Raw genomic sequence first — 19,265 nt, forward strand, 5'->3', positions numbered from 1 at the left:
GTTTGAACTGCCATCCTTCTGGTTAGCAGTTAAATGCCTTAGGTACTACGCCATCAGAGCTCCTGTTCCTTTAAGCCTAGTAGGATGGAAAAGCTGAAAAATTCCTTAGGTAGGCCACTATTACTGTCTTAGTTATCTAGCAGATGAGTTTAATAAATAGAAATTTATTCTCTTACAGTTTAATTCAAAACCAACATCACTATCATCGAGTCAATTCTGACTCATAGTGACCCCCATTGGGTTTCCTAGGTTGTAAATCTTTACAGAAACAGACTGCCTCATCTTTCTTCCATGGAGCAGCTGAGAGGTTTGAACTTACAGTTTAGAAAGCTAGAAATCTAAATTCAGAGCACCAGTTCTAGGGGAAGGCTTTGTCTCTTTGTTGACTCATAGTTCAGGAGGAATTTCCTATCTCCTTTCAACCTCTGTGGGCCTGTTGTTCCTTGGAGATCTCCATGTATCTAGACATCAGTCTTCCCCTGGGTCTAGGAGGTACCCACCACAGTGACCCTGCATCCAAAAGATGTGCTCCACTTTAGCTTTTCATTCTTGGTGGTAATAGGTCCCTTTATCTGTGCTTGCTTCTCTTTTCTTTTATCTCTTGTAAGATAAAAGGTGATGCAGGCCACACCCCAGGGAAACTCCCCTTACATTGTATCAGGCCTATGACCTGATTAAGGTTGTTGCATCCCACCCTAGTTCCCTTACAATTGATTGACTGATCACATCAGATCACATCATGGGGGAAGATTACATAGTTACATAACTGCCAAACCATGGAGAATCATGTATCAAGATGACACATATTTTGGGGGTATACAGTTCAACCCATGATAGCCACTAGTCTGCATAGTAATTGACTAATTCCTGTAAGGGCTTTACATACTTTATTTGCATAGTAAATGCCAACCCCTTTGCAAGGCTGTGGTCTAGCCAGTCATCTTGGCAGACTACAGAACCAGGACCAGAAATGCCATATATAAAGAGAAACCCATCATACTGCACCCATATTAGATTTAATGGACCTTTTAAGATATATGACATAATTTCACAGTTACACGGTGTTGTGGTTCTCTAGTGCTACTCTCACAGAAAATACCATAAGTGGATGGCTTTATCAAACAGGAGTTTATTCTTTTACAGTTTAGGAGGCTAGAAGAGTAAGTTCAAAGTGCCAGCTCTAGGGGCTGGCTGAAGGACCCTAGACCTTAGGCTTCAGTGCTGCCTCTTGTTCCTGGCCCACTGAAGCTGGAGGCTTCTCTTAACTTGAGAGCTGCTGGCTTCTGAGACTGACAAACCCAAGGTTGACAAGTGAAATGGCACAGTCCCAGGATTATCAAGCAACACAGCAGGCCACTGGTTCAAGTCTAGAAACAGTCCCAAGATCAGCAGACAACATGGCAGGCTGCTGAATGAAGACTTGGCTACATGTAGGGTCCAAGCATGTCAAAAATCTGAGAGACCCTTCTCAAAGCTTCTTCTTATATACTGGAAGCAGACCTATCCTGGGAGACAACTGATGACTTGGCCAAATGTAGGATCCAGATGTTCCAAGAAGCTAGAGACCTTCCTCAAAGCTTCTTCTTATATACTGGAAACAGACCACATCCCTAAGGTAGCTACTCAGCTGCTCACAGTAGATTCCACCATGGAGTTGATTACTATTCTCATCATGGGGAATAACTACATGCAGCTTCCTAGTCACTTAAATCCAGGTCCAGCTAAGTTGGCACATAACCTTAACTACTACAGTTCTACCCCTTGTCAACTTGGAACCTTTACAGATCTCCTTCATTGAGTGGCCTGAGTCTCCTAGTCCATCTGAGTGGCAATCTAACCTCCTTGGCCTGGTAGCCCATGTTCCTCTGTCCCTTGGGTGTGGCAGCCTGGCCCACTCACTTTTGGGCAGTGACTATGGCCCCATCCCACTGGCCCTCATGAATGGTAGCCCTGCACTCCAGAACCAAGCTGGTGGAGGTATGACTCTTTGAAACCTAGGAGGCTGTGATGGTTCCACCTCCAGAGGCTGTGGTCCTACCCTGTGAGGCTGAGGCAACTCTGCTTCCCATTTCCTTGGTCTCTCAGCTTCTGCCAGTTAATTTCTGAAGGCAACCCACTCCTCCACAAAGCTTCCTGCCCAAAAGGCACTCAGCATTCTCACTCTGTGGGCTGGTAAGCCTGTTGCTGTCTCATGCTGGTCTCTTGGCTCTGCTGCTCCTGTCTTTATGCTCCTGTCTTTCTGTTGGTGTCTCTGCCATAGTCTAAGCACAAGTATCTTGGGTCAAGGATGCACTGAATTTCTGTTTCCACATTTTAGGTATCTGTCAGAGCAGTACCCCACTCTCTTGGTACCAAATTATGTTTTGGTTCTCTGGGAGCTCTGGTAGCATAGTGGCTAAGGCACTTGACTGCTCACCAGATGGCTGGCGGTTCAAACCCATCAGCCACTCCTCGGAAGGAAGGTTGGGCAGTCCTACTTCCGTAGTGATACTGCCTCGGAAACCCAAGGAGGGGTCGCTATGAGTCAGGGCTGACTCAACGGCACATAACAACAACAACAACAAAGTGCCTCTCTAACAGAAAATACCACAAATGGGTGGCTTTATCAAACAGGAGTTTATTCTCTTACAGTTTAGGAGGTTAGAAGTGTGAGTTCAAAATGCCAGCTCTAGGAACTGGCTGAAGGCCCCTAAGCCTTGGGCTTTAGTACTACTGCCTCTTGCTCCTGACCCACTGAAGCTGGGCTTCTCTTAACTCAGGCAGCTGCTGGCTGCTGAGGCTGACAAACCCAAGGTCAACAAGTAAAATGGCACAGTCCCAAGATTATCAAGCAACACAGTAGGCTACTAGTTCAGGTCCAGAAACAGTCCCAAGATCGGCAGACAATACGGCAGGCTGCTGAATGAAGATTTGGTTACATGCAGGGTCTAAGCATGCCAAAAATCTGAGAGACCCTTCTCAAAGCTATCATCTTATATACTGGAAGCAGACCATATCCTGGCAGACCACTGATGACTTGGCCAGTTGTAGGATCCAGATGTTCCAAGAAACCAGAGACCTTCCTCAAAGCTGTTGCTTATATAATGTAAGCAGATCACATCCCTAAGGCAGCTACTCAGGTGGTCACAGTAGATTCTACCAAGGAGTTGATTATGAGTCTTATCATGGGGAATAACTACAACCAGCTGCCAAGCCACCCCAAACCAGGCCCTGCCAAGTTTGCATACAACCTTAACTACAACACATGGCTGATCAAAATTCTGTCAGATGAATCAGCTAAGTTTTGTGTTTCACTAAATTTGGAACTTACAGGGTAGAGAAATTTTGAAGATACATAGCAAGGCTTGTTTTGTCACTAAAGGTTTTCATTCCCTTTTATATTGATGGTAATAACCAGTAGTAGGTACTCTTTACTTCATTCTTGGGAACACATGTTATATTTCTTAGTATCTGTATTTCCCAGTAGAATGTAAGTTCCATGAAACCAGGAAACCATACCTGTTTTGCTTCTACTATATCCCTTTGCTTAACACTCAAAAAACCAAACCAAACTCATGGCTATTGAGTTGATTCTGACTCATAGCAACCCCCATTGGGTTTCCAAGCCTGTAAATCTTTATGGAAGCTGACTGCCTCATCTTTTTTCTGCAGAGTGCTTGGTGGGTCTGAACCACCAACCTTTTGGTTAGCAGTCAAATGCCTTAACAATTACACCACCAGAGCTTCTTGCTTAACACTCTCAAAAAGCAAAAACAAAAACCCAAACTCATTGCCATCAAGTTAGTTCTAACTCATAGTCACCCCCATTGGGTTTCCAAGATCATAAATCTTTATGGAAGTAGACTGTCTCATCTTTCTTCTGCAGAGAAGTTTGTGGGTTTGAACCATCCACTTTTTGGTTCTCAGCCAAATGTCTTAACCACTATACTACCAGAGCTCCTTGCTTAACACTTGTTGTTGTTGTTGTTGTTGTTTGCCGTCGAGTCGGCCCCGACTCATAGCGACCCCCCTTGGGTTTCCGAGGCAGTATCACTACGGAAGTAGGATTGCCCAACCTTCCTTCCGAGGAGCGGCTGGTGGGTTTGAACCGCCAGCCTCCTGGTTAGCAGTCAAGTGCCTTAGGCACTATGCTACCAGAGCTCCTTCTGCTTAACACTAGTTGCTGTCAATTTCATGAGTCAGTTTTAACACATGGAAACCCCATGTGTGTCAGAGTAGAACTGTGCTCCATAGGTTTTTCAGTGACCTGAGTTTTTGGGAATAGATCACCAGGCCTTTCTTCTGAGATGCTTCTAGGTAGGCTTGAACCCCCAGCCTTGAACCCTTAGCAGCCAAGCATGTTAACTACTTGTACCACTCCCCTAGCACTCCTTGTTTAACCCACTGCCTAGCATATAGTAGTTGTGCAGTAAATATTTGTTGAATGAATGTATGAACAAATGAACCAATTAAATGATTCATCATCTTCTCTAGGAAATTGCTCTTCAAAGTTGGGCAATTCAGTGGTTGTCAACTCTTGGATTCCTAAGGGGAAGTTGTCAAGTAAACAAAGAAAGAGGAAAGGCATTTATCTTGCATAAGAGAGCAATGTCATATTTTGTCACTAGTACCTGCTTTCCTAGCACCAGATATAATTACATGTTTTGGTGATGAAGTGTCTAATCACCAAGTCTGAAGCAGCATCATTTTAATTCAGTGTAAATTTATTGAGTACTTACCATGCATTTGACTAAAAGCATAGTTTATAGTAATTGCTAAGACTTGTAACTGGAGGGAAGCTGGACTATATTATACCCTCCTGGTGATTTGGAGAATAAACCAAAGTTTCCACTTTGTCACTTACAAGTTGTGTGCCTTTTAGTAAGTCAGGGCTTATCTTTTTTTTTTTTTTTTTCCTCCTTGACCCTTGTTTCACTTTCCATAAATTTGGAATAAATTATACCTGTCCCATGTATTTCAGTGTTATTATGAGGACAAAATAAGTAGATGTGAGTCAAAGACATTTGCAAACTATAAAGTGCTATACAAATATTAAATGTTAATATTTTCAACTTTGCCACTGTTAATGTTCTGGATAATCCTGTGGGGGGCTACCCTGTGCATTGTAGGATGTCAGCAATATCCCTGGCCTCTTACCAATGGGTGCCAATAGCACACTCTCTTTCTTCCAGTTGTGATAATGTCTCCAAACAAAAGAACCAAACCCACTGCCATCAAGTCAATTCTGGTTCTTAGTGACCATATAGGACAGAGAAGAACTTCTCCATAGTTTTTCCAAGGCTGTAAATCTTTATGGAAACAGAGTGTTTCATCTATCTTCCATGGAGTGGCTGGTGGGTTCAAACCTCTGACCTTTTGGTTAGCAGCCAACCTTAACCTCTGTGCTACCAGAGTTCCTGGGAGGGTTAGTAGGAACCATAAACCAAACCAAACTCACTGCCATGGAATCGATTCTGACTGACTCATAGAGAGCCCCTTTGGGTTTCTGAGGTGATAAATCTTTAGGGAAGTAGATTGCCCAGTCTTCCTTCCATGGAGTGGCATATGGGTTTGAACAGCCTACTTTCTGGTTAGCAGTCAAATGTCTTAGGCACTACGCCACCAGAGCTCCTTAGTAGAAACCATAGCTCCTTTGATAATGTCTCCAGACACTGCCAAATATCTCCTGGAGACAAAATTGCCCTCAGTTGAGAACCACTGCTTTAGAAAGTTAGGGAGAATTTAGTAGAGATTAAGGAATTAGGATTCCAGAATTCTCTTAGCAGGCCTTTTTCTGATCAGTTTCACTGATCTTTTTACTTATAGAATGGAGGGGAACAAATAATAAAAAAAATTTGCCCAACATTGAAACTTATTTTGTATCTACTTGACTTTACATTTTCATTAATTTTACAGATTAATTTTTTCCCCTCATTGTGTTGCTTTCTTAGATTTTTCATTACCAGTCTTTCACATACCCAACCACATCAGGTAGATTTCGGGATCGAATTTCCTGGGTTGGAAATGTATACAAAGGGGATGCATCCATTAGCATAAGCAGCCCTACCATGAAGGACAATGGGACATTCAGCTGTGCTGTGAAGAATCCCCCAGACGTACATCATAACATTCCCACCACGGAGCTAACAGTCACAGAAAGAGGTAAGTTAACTGTCACCAAGCCTTCTTCTACAGTGTTCTGTGAGTATTTTGGAGAGATCAATTTTAAGCAAAGCTATCTGTGTAAGCCTGTTAAGTCATGGAGCATTGTGTCAAAGTAGTTTTTCTGCTATCCTGATGTGACTATTTATTGGTATGCATTTTTAAATCTTTATTTTGCAAACTGAATTTTCTCTTCATATATTGTCATAGTTTTTCCATTTCCTTTTTTGCTTTTTGCTTTGGGTAACAATAAGTCTTGTGGAATATATGACAAACTCCTGATGAGATGGAGGGATGTTACCTGTGTAAACGAGAAGTCACCCTAGTTTCCCTAATATGTTCATGCCTCCCAGTCACGAGACAGTGTTCTTGCCTATATCTTGAAAAGATACTCTCTTTAAGGATGAGAGTCAACACAGTTCTTTTATGCTTCAAGGAGCAGCAGTTTCCTTTTAGAGTGAAACAGGAGAAGAGTAGATTAAGAGCTGCTCTTCTACATTATTCCTAGATGGCTATTGAAGAGTCGTTCTAGTTTTTAGTTGGATTTGAACCAAAGACTTAGAGATACAGGACTACATTTTGGTTTATGTTAGATACCTTAAAATTTCTCAGATGTTTCTTTCTCTTTCTCTTTACTTCCTTTTTCCCTTCCTCCCAACTTTCTCCCTTTCTTTCTTGCTGATAATAACTCATAGGCTTCAAAGACCTGGGCACATTCATATACTACTGGTAGAAGTAGAAACTGATATGTATTTCTGGAAGACAGTTTGGTAGTATAAATCAGATGCCTGAAAAATACACACCCTTTTGAATAGAAGGGAAATTCCTGAATATAATAAAGGGCATATATGCAAAACCAACGCCAACATTATTCTCACTAGAGAGAGGCCGAAATCATTTTCCTTGTGAACAGGGAACCAGACAAGGATGCCCTCTATCACCACTTCTCTTCAGCATTATATTGGAAGTCCTCAAACTCAAAAAAACTCACTGTCATCCAGTAGATTGTGACTCATAGTGACCCCTATTGGGTTTCCAATGCTGTAAATATTTACAGAATCAGATCACCTAATCTTTTTTCCACTGGGTGGCTGGTGGGTTCAAACCACTGACCTTTTGGTTAGCTGTCAAATTCCTTAACCACTATACCACCAGAGCTCCTACTGGAAGTCCTAGCCAGGACAATAAGGCAAGAAAGGGAAATAAAAGGCATCTAAATTAGTAAGGAAGAAGTAAAACTATCCCTATTTGCAGATGATATGATCCTATACATAGAAAACCTAAGAGACTCAGTAAGAGAACTACTGGAACTAATTGAAAGATTCAGCACAGTGGCAAGATACAAGATCAACATACAAAAATTAGTTGATTCTTCTACACCAGCAAAGAGATATCTGAAAAGGAAATAAGGAAATCAATACCATTTATATAGCTACCAAAAATATAGAATACTTGGGAATAAATCTTACCAGGGACACAAAAGACATATACAAAGAAAACTACAAACCACTCCTTCAAGAAACTGTAAGAGAGCTACATAAATGGGAGAATATACCATGCTCATGGATAGGATGACTGAATGTTGTGAAAATATCAATACTACCCAGTGCAATCTATACATTCAATGTAATCCTGATCCAGATTCCATCACCATTCTTTAAGGATATGGAAAAACCATTAAACCGTTTCATATGGAAAGGAAAGAGCCCTCAGATAAGCAAAGCACAACTGAAGAAGAAGAACAAAGTAGGAGGTCTCACACTCCCTGACCTCAAAATCTACTATACATATCTATTACAGCCATAATAGTCAAAACATACTAGTATCAGTACAATGACAGACACATAAACTAGGGGAACAGAATTGAGAAACCAGAAATAGATCCTCCTCTATGGTCAGCTGATCTTTGACAAAGAGCCAAAATCCATTAAATGGGGGAAGAGATAGTCTCTTTAACAAATGGTGCTGACAAAATTGGATATTCATTTGCAGGAAAATGAAATAAGATCTGCACTCACACCATACACAAAACTAACTCAAGATAGATCAAAGACTTAAATGTAAAACCTAAAACTAAAGTTCATCTAAGAAAAAATAAGAGCAAACTTAGGAGACCTAATATATGGCATTAATAGATTACCAAACATAAGTGAAAATGCACACACAGCAGAAGATAAGTTAAATGACTGGGACCTTCTAAAAAGTAAATTCTTGTGCACATCAAAAGACTTCTCAAAAAGAGTAAAAAGAGAAACTACAGATTGGGAAAAAGTACTCAGCAGTGACATATCTGACAAGGGACTTATCTCCAAAATTTATACAAAACTCCAGCACCTCAACGTCAAAAAGACAAACAATCCAAGTCAAAAATGGGCAGAAGACATGAACAGATACTTTACTGAAGAAGATATTCAGATAGCCAATAAACACGTGAAGAAATGTTTGTGATCATTAGTCATTAAATCAAAACAACAATGAGATACCATCTCACCCCAGCAATAATAGCAAAGTTCAACAAGACAGTAAACAACAAATGCTGGCAAGGATGTGGAGAAATTGAGACTCTCATACATTGCTGGTGGGACTGTAAAATGATACAACCACTGTGGAAAATGGTATGGCAATTCTTTAAAACTTTAGAAATAGAAATACCATTAGATGCAGTAATCCCATTACTAGATATATATACTTCTAAAGAAGTGAGAGGCAGGACCTGAACAGATATATGCACACCCATGTTCATCGCAGCACTATTCACAATAGCAAAGAGATGAAAACAACCTAAATGCCCTTCAAGGAGGGATGGATAACCAAACTAGGGTACATACACACAACAGAATATTATGCAACACTAATGTAGAATTTGCAAAACATCTTATGACATGGATGAACTTGGAGGACATTATGCTGAATGAAATAAGTCAATCACAGAAGGACAAATATTGTATTAGTCCACTAATGTAAAAAGTCAAAGAAAGGTTTAGATATGGAAATAAACTTTCTTTGTTGGTTACCAAGGATGGGAGGGAAGGGAAGGGAAAATTGATAGATAGGTTAAGAGACAACTATTGATTTGGGTGAAGGGAAAGGCAATATACCAAAAGTGAATGACAAATACAATAGCACTAAGGAAAAGGAAGACACCAAGAGGGTACAAGAGGTACAGACAACAAAGATAAACACTTTTGTATACACAATACTGCATTATCAGAAATAACAAACATTGATCTGTGGGTGGGTACGTTGGTAGATAGGCTGAATGATCAGGTAAGCCTAGGCAAAATGGAATATACCCATCACCATATATAAGTTTGGCAAACAATATTTCTATATACGTATTTGTATGGGCTGTAAGAATGTCCATATATATAATAGAGCTAATAGGGGAAAGTTGTGATAATTTCTTTGCCATGGTAAACATCCTTAGGGAGTGAGTTACCAGACCCATGGGCTCAGGACCATGGTCATGGGGGACATTAAGCTCAAATGGCATAACAAGCTACACATTGTTTTGTTCTATATCCTTACATTGTTTTGTTATACATCCTACTTTATTTAGTAGTGTCTGGGGTCTTAAATGCTAGCAAGTGCCACCTAAGGTGCAACAATTAGTCTCTTCTCATCTGGAGCAAAGAAGAATGAAAAAAACCTAAGATGCATGGAAACAATTTATCCAAGGGACTAGAGGACCATGTGAACCTCAGCCTACATGACCTGAGACCAGAAAAACTAGATGGTACCCAGCTACAATTGTCAACTACTTGGAAAGGGATCAGTGTAAGAAATCTTAGATAGCATGGGAAAAAAATGTAGAACAAAACTCAAAATCATGAAAAAAAAAAAAAAAAAAAACAGGCTTACTGGTCTTACGGAAACTGGTGAAACCCCTGAGACTATGGCTTCTGGTCACATTTTGGGCCTGGAATTGAACTCACTCCTGTGGCTTCCAGCCAAACAATAGATAGTCATAGAAGGTGAACATTTACACTCCTTAGAACAGTCACCCATGAGAGATCAGAAGGGCAGTAGTTGCACAGGGAGATAGCTCAGAGAGCAGAACTACATAGGAAAAGACATAGGGTAAAGGTAACCCCAGGTAGGAAGTGGGAAAGTAACCCCAGGTAGGAAGTGGGAAGATAGCTATTACATTATAGGGATTGCAATCAATGTAACGAAACAAAATGTATATGAACTGTTGTATGGAGAATGAATTTGGTCTGTAACCTTTCAGCCAAATCACAATAATATCTGTATATGTATATCTATATCTATCTATACAAACACACCCTTTGATCCAATAATACCATTGAAACATTCTACCTTACAGAAGTAAAGATGAACATAGAGTTATGTATAAAGATGATGATCATGATATGATTTGTAGATTCATAGAACTGGAAACAACTTGAATGTTTGTTGTTGTTGTTGTTATGTGCCGTCGAGTCGGCCCCGACTCATAGCGACCCCTCCTTGGGTTTCCGAGGCAGTATCCCTACAGAAGTAGGATTGCCCAACCTTCCTTCTGAGGAGTGGCTGGTGGGTTTGAACCGCCAGCCTTCTGGTTAGCAGTCAAGTGCCTTGGGAACTATGCTACCAGAGCTCCTACTTGAATGTTTAGCATTAGACAAAAAAACCAAAAAACCAGACTCACTGCTGTTGAGTCAGTTCTGACTCATAGCAATTCCTCGGGTATCCGAGATGATATCTCTACAAAAGTAGATTGCCCAGTCTTTCTTACAAGAAGTGGCTGGTGTGTTTGAACTGCCAGCCTTCTGGTTAGCAGTCAAATGCCTTAGGCACTATGCCACCAGAGCTCCCATTTAGCATTAGAGGACTGATTAAATAAATGATTCAATATGGTATACTACTGTGCAGCCATTAAAAATCACACCAGGAAGGAATTGAATGACATGGAAAGTATTTATTTATCAAATATTAAGTAAAAAACCAAAAACCAAACCCAATCCACTGCCATTGAGTTGATTCCAACTCATAGCAACCCTGTAGGATAGAGTAGAATTGCCCCATATTGTTTCCAAGGCTGTAAATCTTTACAGAAGCAGACTGCCTCATTTTTCTCCTGTGGAACTGCTGGTGGGTTCGAATGGCTGACCTTTTTGTTAGCAGCCAAATGCCTTAGCCAGGTTAAAAGTAGCGTGTACAATAGGATCCATACATCTAAAAATATACCCCACCCCCACATATGCACCCATATCCATATACTCCTTGAGATAAGACTGAAAGTGTAGATACCAAAATGTTATTTTTAAGAAGTGCAATTATGGGCAATTTTGAAATCTTTTTTGTGCTTTTGCGTATTTTCTGTCTTCTCTACAATGAATTTATTTCTTTTGCCACCAGAATAAACATAAGAGCAAAAATAAAATCTCTCTCATGTCCTTTGATGAAGGAAGAACTTTCTCAAATCCCTCTCTTTTTCCTTCTTCAGGTTTTGGCACCATGCTCTCCTCCGTGGCCCTTCTTTCCATTCTGGTCTTCATTCCCTCAGCTGTGGTGGTGGTTCTGCTGCTGTTAAGAATGGGGAGAAAGTCTGCAGGATTGAAGAAGAGGAGCAAGTCTGTCTATAAGAAGTCATCTATTGAGGTTTCTGATGAGTAAGTCTAGTTAGAGCCCTGGATAATAAACCTATATCCTCTTCAGCCTCCTGTATTGTGGATAGTACCCAAAGCTCTGCATCCACTCCTTTCTTCCAGGGCATAGTTAGTTCTGCTGGCAAAATTTCTTTTGAAGAGAATAGTTTTGCTGAGGCGTACCAGAGGATGGCTGAACATGAAACTGGTGGATATTACTTTGTGGGGAGGTGAAAGAGTTGCTACTATGGTCTTGGTATTCTACTTTGGAAATTTGGAAATCAGATCATACACTGACATGGTTCTGAGTATAATTTTTTTTTTTCTTTAAACTTTTTATTGTGATTTGGGTGAAATTGTACAAAGCAGATTCGTTTACATTCAACAGTTCATACACATTTTGTTTTGTGACACTGATTACAATCTCCACAGTACACCATCTCTCTTCCCACTTGTTCCCTATAGTCACCCTTTCCCTGTGTCCTTCTTGCCTATGCATTCCTGTCTCCCTGTGCAAATGCTGCCCTTTAGATCTCCCACAGGAGCTCTGGTGGCATAGTGCCTAAGGCATTTGACTGCTAATGAAAAGGCTGGTAGTTCAAACCCACCAGCCACTCCTGGGAATGAAGACTGGGCAATCTACTTCCATAGAGATACCACCTCGGAAAACCAAGAAGGCGTCATTATGAGTCACAATCGACTTGACAGAAGTGAGTTTGGTTTTTTGTTTTTTGTTTTTTTTTGAGATCTCCCATGGTTGGTTATTATAAGAAGTGTGCCTTCCTGGTGTAACTGTTTAGCTCCTAGGCCTGTCTATTGTTTGGCTAACAGCCCTGGGAGTGAGTCCAATTCCCGGCCTGAAAGGTGACTAGGGAGTTTTACCAGACTCTATCTAACCAGTAATCCTGGTCTTTTTTTAATGTTTTTTAAATTTTATTTCACATTTTTCACTCACTCTATCTAGGATCTCCAATTTTGATCCCTTTCCAAGTGGTTGGCAGTGGTAGCCGGACACCATCTAGTTCTTTTGTCTTAGGGTCACACAGGCTGAGGTTCTCATGGCCCATTAGTCCTTTGGACTAATTGTTTCTATGCATCTTTGATTTTCTTCATTCTAATTTGCTCCAGATGAGGAGAGACCAATAGTTACATCTTAGATGCCTGCTCAGAAGCTTTTAATATCCCAATAGCTACTCACCAAAGTAGGATGTAGAACAGTGTTTTTATATACTATATTGTTCCAGTTCAGCTTGATGTCCTCCACGATCATGATTCTGACCCTGCAGGCTCAGTGCCTCACTCCTTCAAGGTGCTTAGTTGTGGTGAAGAAGTCATCCTAACTTTGTCCCCTGTTAGCTCTCTACTGTATTTGGACATTTTTGTAGCACATACAAATATACATGTAGGAATATCATCTGCCCAACCTATGTAGGTTCATGGGTATATTCCTGTTCACCTACCTATACCCGATCTTCTTGCCTGTCTCCCTTCATATCCACCCATAGATTAATGTTTGCTGTTACTGATAATTCAGTATTGTGTGTGTAATAGTATTTAGCTTTATTGTCTGGACCTCTTGTGTATCTCGCCTATCTTCTTTTTCCTTAGTGATAGTCTGCTGTTCACATGCTTTTATTATATTGCCTTTCTCTTCACCTCAATCAACACATGTCTCTTAACTAGAGAGCAACTTTCCCTCTCTTCTCATCCCATCACTGGTAACCAACAAAGATAATTTCCTTCCCTGTGGAGGAGCTCTGGTGGCATAGTGCCTAAGGCACTTGGCTGCTAACCAGAAGGCTTGTGGTTCAAACCCACCAGCCACTCCTTGGAAGGAAGTTTGGGCAATCTACTTCTGTAGTAATACTGCTTTGGAAACCCAGGGAGGGGTCACTATGAGTTGGATCCAACTCAGTGGCAGTGAGTTTGGTTTGGTTTTGTGTAAAAAACAGACTCATAAATATATTTGTCCTTCTGTAATTGACTTATTTCACTCAGCATAATGTCTTCCAAGTTCATCCATGGTATGAAGTGATTTGCAGGTTCTTCGTTATTCTTAAATGTTGCATAGTATTCCATGTGTTTATGTACCATAGTTTGGTTATCCATTCATCTCTTGATGGGCACTTAGGTTGTTTCCATCTCTTTCCTATTGTGAGTAGTGCTGTGGTGAACATGAGTATGCATATATCTATTCATGTCCTGGATCTTACCCCTTTAGGGTATATTCCTAATAGTGGGATTGCTAGTTTTTCTTTGATGAACTTTATAGTTTTGTGTTTTACATTTAGGTCTTTGATCCATCTTGAGTTCATTTTTGTGTATGATGTGAGGTATGGATCTGCAAATGGATATCTAGTTTTGCCAGTAGCATTTGTTAAAGAGACTATCTCTTCTCCATTTAATGAGTTTTGGCCCTTTGTCAAAGATCATCTGTCCATAGGTGGATGGATGTATTTCTCGATTCTCTGAATATAAATTCTGAGATAGAGATTCCATTCCTTAAAAATTGATAGAAATTCCAAAAAGTCAGCTATTTCTCCCTTCTCCCTGTTTGTGCCACCTGATGTCTCCCTACAGGAATTGCCTGAGCAGTGAGAAGGGCTTTACGAATAGCCATAAATCAAAAACACCAAACTCACTGTCATTGAGTCGGATCTGACTCATAGCAACTCCTCCTTGGGTTTCCAAGATGGTATCTCTGCAGAAGTAGACTGGCCAATCTTCCTTCCAAGGAGGGGTTGGTGGGTTTGAAACCCAAGCCTTCTGGTTAGCAGTCAAATGCCTTAGGCACTACACCACCAGAGCTCCCAGGAATAGCAATTGAGGGCAAAAATGATTTATATAAGGGATGTCTATTTTCATTTAGCAGATGCTCTGAAGAGGTTCACTGGATTGTGGTTATCAAATTACCTATCCAACATCACTCTGCCAGTGAGGAATCATAATCCAGTTTTCCCTCCTAAAAACAAAAGTCTACTTAAAAGCCCTCTTGCTTCTCCATTGTCTATATCAGTTTCTTAACCTGGGGAGGGGGAATTTTACCTCAATAGGGTACCAAATTTTCTTTCTTTCTTTCTTTCTTTCTTTCTCTGTGTGTGTGTGCATGTATGTGCATTTATCTAATGGAAGAGAAGATGCCCTTATCAAAGGAATCTGTGGCACAAAAAAGATGAAAGGGTTCTTGGTAAAAAGCTAAAGTGTCTATTTCTAAGCAGCGTGGCATCCAGACTTTATGATCTCACCCTAATTCACACTGTGTTTTGCCATTTCTTCTCATTTACCCCACACTCCAACTAAAGTGAATTTTTGTTTTTCTTTGTTCCCTACACATACTTATTCATGTCTCCCTCCCCCCTACCTAGTTTTCTTTGGGTTTGGAATGTCCTGCCTCTCATGTTTGCCTGGCAAATTCTTTCGTATTCTCCAAGACCCAGCTGAAATGTCTCCTTCTTTTAATTTTTCTTGAGTCCTCCCAGGAGAATTAGTCACTCCCTCCTCTTGGCGGCCACAGCAGCTTGGCTTTAAGTCTATTAAAACATTTATCACACAGTATTATAATATATCTGTTAAATTTTAACAGTTCTCTCACCGTCTTGAAATTATGAGCATACTTATCTTTTTATCCTCAGCCTGGCACAGTGCTAGGTGGGTGTTCAATACATTTCTGAATGAATGGTTGTCACTAGCTTCTCTTTATTGAATACTTGTTATGTTCATTTTTTAAAATTTTTTATTTCCTCCTACCAGCTATCCTTTAAAGATAAGTGTAATACCTGCATTTTATAGATGAAGAAACAGGCTCTGGGAGCTTAAGTAACTTGCCAAGAATCACCCAGCTAGGAAGTGGCAGAACTGGAATTTGAAACCAGACCTGTCTGACTTCAACACCTGGCTCCTAACTCTCTACTGTACTAAGGATAGTGATAATTCAGATTTGGTCTGCTCTCTTCCTACAGCACTGACCAAGAGGAAGGAGATGGCTGCATGGGGAAGTTTTGCATCCGTTGTGCTGAGTGCCTGGTAAGTCTAAGCTCTTTCTTCTGTTTACTGCTGGTGTTTCACTTTCTGCTTACTTAAGGGGACCCCTTGTCCTCACATGTAGTAGGTAGGTCCAAAGCAAGGTATGAAATAGGATCTTTCCCAAAGCATTTTGTTTTCAGGAGCCCTCTACCAATTCTAGCTGTTATTTTGTTTTCTGTCTCATGGTTAAGAAAGGCGATTGTGTAGAGCAGGCTCTGCTGACTAACATAATCCTGAGAAGGAGTGTCCTATGCCACTGAGTTCATACTCGGGAACTTTAACTGGCTAGGCTAGAACCCAGAATTTAACTTTCCTGTTGATCCTGAATTTTTTCTAGTGTGTTGGGGTGATAATACCTTTTAGATGACTTAACAGCTGTTGGTGGTATAGTGCCTAAGGCATTTGACTGCTAACCAGAAGGTTGGTGGTTCATACCTACCAGCTGTTCCTTGGAAGGAAGATAGGGCAATCTACTTTCCTAAAGATTTACCTCATTGGAAACCCAATGGGGGTTGCTGTGAGTCAGAATTGACTCGATGGGAGTGAGTTTGGTTTTTGAGTTACTCTGAAGGTAAGAATTTTGATTTAAGTTTCAAAAGGCTGCCATACTTCCGACTTTGAGCATTTGCTGTGACTAGTAGACTTGTGTGGCTGTCCCAGGATCCCAGGAGCAGGAAAGACTCTGATGTAGTAAAGTTAGAAAGAGGTCAAATGTAACTTATGGTCTAATATGAGATGTAGTTATCATTGCAGGGTTTAAACTGGAGCCCTCTTTGTTCTTATTGCCGAGCTCAGCACTTGGCCAAATGACCATAGCCTGATTACTCATTGCAGTCTTCTTTGTTTTTCTTTCTCTTGTGTCAAACCCACTGCTGTAAGGTTGATTCTTACTCATAGTGACCCCATAGGACAGAGTAGAACTGCCCCACAGGATTTCCAAAGTTGTACATCTTTACTGAAGCAGACTGTCACATCTCCCATGGAGCAGCTGGAGGGTTTGAACAACCAACCTTTCATTTAGCAGCCTAGCACTTAACCGCTGTGCCACGAGGGCTTCTTTTCTCTTGTGTATGTGAATATAATAATAAGTAAAATGAGGGAAGGTTGATAGTGCCAGTAGAGAAAGCTAAATACTAACCCTAACACAAAATAAGATAATGTCCAAATGAATATTATCTACATGGCAGATATTAATTCATTTGTTGTTGTTGTTGTTATTTGCCGTCGAGTCGGCCCCGACTCATAGCGACCCTTCCTTGGGTTTCTGAGGCAGTATCACTACGGAAGTAGGATTGCCCAACCTTCCTTCCGAGGAGTGGCTGGTGGGTTTGAACCGCCAGCCTTCTGGTTAGCAGTCAAGTGCCTTAGGCACTATGCTACCATTTAGCAATTATTTATTGTTACTATTCTAGGTACTTAGGAAATGTCAGTGGGCAAAACTGACACAAATCCTTGCCCTCAAAGAACTTGCATTCTTTGCCTAGGAAACTTTCACATCCTTCAAAACACAGTAAGAGTGCCACCTTCTCTTAAAGTCAAGTGTAAACAATAAATTTTAAAAAATAAGTGAGGTATGTAGTATATATCACATGGTACTTAATGCTATGGAGAAAAATAAAATGGGAAAAGGGGATGAGGACTGCTGGATGGGTGTGTGATATTAAATAAGGTGGCCAGGGACAACTTCACCAAGATGATATTTGGATAAACACCTAAAAGCAGTAGATAGCAAGCCGTATGGCTATTGTGAAATAGCGTTCTAGGCAGAGGAGATGGCATGTGCAAAGATTCTGAAGAAGAGGTAGGCTTGGCATGTTCTGGGAACAGCAAGGAGGCCAGTATGGCTGGCATGAAGTGAGCAAGGGGAAAAATAGTATTTGTTGAAATCAGAGAGATAACGAGGCAGCCAGAGCTTAGAGAGCCTTATAAGTGACTGCAGTGGCCTAGACTTGCACTCTCTCTCTTGTTTGTAAAATTGTGTGTCTTAGTTTCTCAGTGCTGCTGTAACAGAAATATCACAAGTGGGTTACTCTAATGAACAGAAATTGATTTTCTCAGTTTTGGAGGCTGGCCATCTGAATTCAGGGTGCTGGCTCTAAGGGAAAGGTCCTTATCTCTTTTCAGCTTCTGTTCCTTGGTTCCTTGGTAATCTTCATGGGGTGTGGAATCTATCTTCCTCTATCTGTGCTTCCTTGCTTCTGTGTTTAAGCTACTCTTTTTATATCTTGAAAGTAATTAGCCTTAGACACATCCTACCTTATGACCTCATTAACATAACATGACTTCATTACATAACAAAGAGAACTCTATTCTCAAATGAGATCAGTTCACAGATATAGAGGTTGGAATTTACAACACAATTCAAATTCAATCTATAACATTGTTTCGTTTGTTTGTAAAAATATATTTAGCATAACGCTTGTCAATTCAAGAGTTTTTTACATGTACAATTCAGTAACCAATTACATTAATCATGTTGTGCTATCATCACCAGTATCCATTACCAATTTTCCATCACCATTAACAGATACCAGTTGCTTGCTAAACAGTGACTCCCTCTTTCCCCTTCCCTCTTGTCCCTGGTAACCACTGGTAACTTTGATCTTCATGCATTTGCGTATTTTAGATATATAAGTGGAGTCATATAATATTTGTCCTTTTGTGACTCACTTATTTTACTCAGCATAATGTTTTCAGGGTTCATCCATGTTGTAGCATGTATCAGAACTTCATTTCTCTTTATGAGTAATAATCCGTTGTATGGATATACCACAATTTGTTTATCCTTTCATCTGTTGATGAACACTTGGGCCGTTCTACCTTTTGACTATTGTGAATGGTATTGCAATGATGGACTTTCACTTTTAATGAAACGGAATCCATTGGAAGTTTTTTAAAAGAGCATCAGCATGAACTGATTTATGTTTCTCAAGGATCACTCTGGCTTCTGTGTTGAGAATTTCCATACAGAATTAGAAAAACCAATTAGGGGTTTTTAGCAAAATTATACATGAGAGAAAATGATGGTGGTTTGGACTAGGGTGGTGGTGGTAGAGGTGGTGAGAAGTGATTGTATTCTGATTATATCTCAAGGGTAAAGTCATAAGGATTTGCTGATGAGTTGCACATTCTTTTGGGGGAATCCATACTTCATATATGCATCACATATATGTGATATACTTCATATATGCATCACACCTACTGTTCTTTTCTCTCCAGGATTCAGACTATGAAGACACATATTAATGGAAATCTGCATGATATAAGAAGAGTTGCCCATCTAATAACAGGAAACATTGTGCTCCACTGGCAGTTCAAGGCTTTTGGATACGTGGAGCTGGCCTGGGCCAGCAATGATGGCGGATTCTGGAGGTCATCAGTAAAGACTTTAGGAACTGTTTATTTATTGAAGAGGTGTTCTTTTTGTATTTATAAACTGTTCAAAAACTCTCAGAAGAGACTCTTAACTACCCTTTTTAATAAGTTATACATTAATTGAATGAAGGAATT

General features: G+C 40.4%; 1 protein-coding gene across 1 annotated transcript in view; it reads left to right on the forward strand.

The window, feature by feature from the left end:
* Positions 1-19,001, forward strand: part of MPZL3 (myelin protein zero like 3) — a 28,777-nt gene extending 9,776 nt beyond the window's left edge. Inside the window, exons 3-6 of the mRNA XM_007936481.2 lie at positions 5,931-6,141; positions 11,591-11,756; positions 15,692-15,755; positions 18,975-19,001. Coding sequence (XP_007934672.1) covers positions 5,931-6,141; positions 11,591-11,756; positions 15,692-15,755; positions 18,975-19,001 — 468 coding nt within the window. The remainder of the gene's footprint in view (positions 1-5,930; positions 6,142-11,590; positions 11,757-15,691; positions 15,756-18,974) is intronic.
* Positions 19,002-19,265: the final 264 nt, after the last annotated feature.

This window comes from Orycteropus afer, unplaced genomic scaffold (assembly GCF_000298275.1).
Source record: "Orycteropus afer afer isolate SDZICR_OR568_19922 unplaced genomic scaffold, OryAfe1.0 scaffold00036, whole genome shotgun sequence".
Lineage (NCBI taxonomy): Eukaryota > Metazoa > Chordata > Mammalia > Tubulidentata > Orycteropodidae > Orycteropus > Orycteropus afer.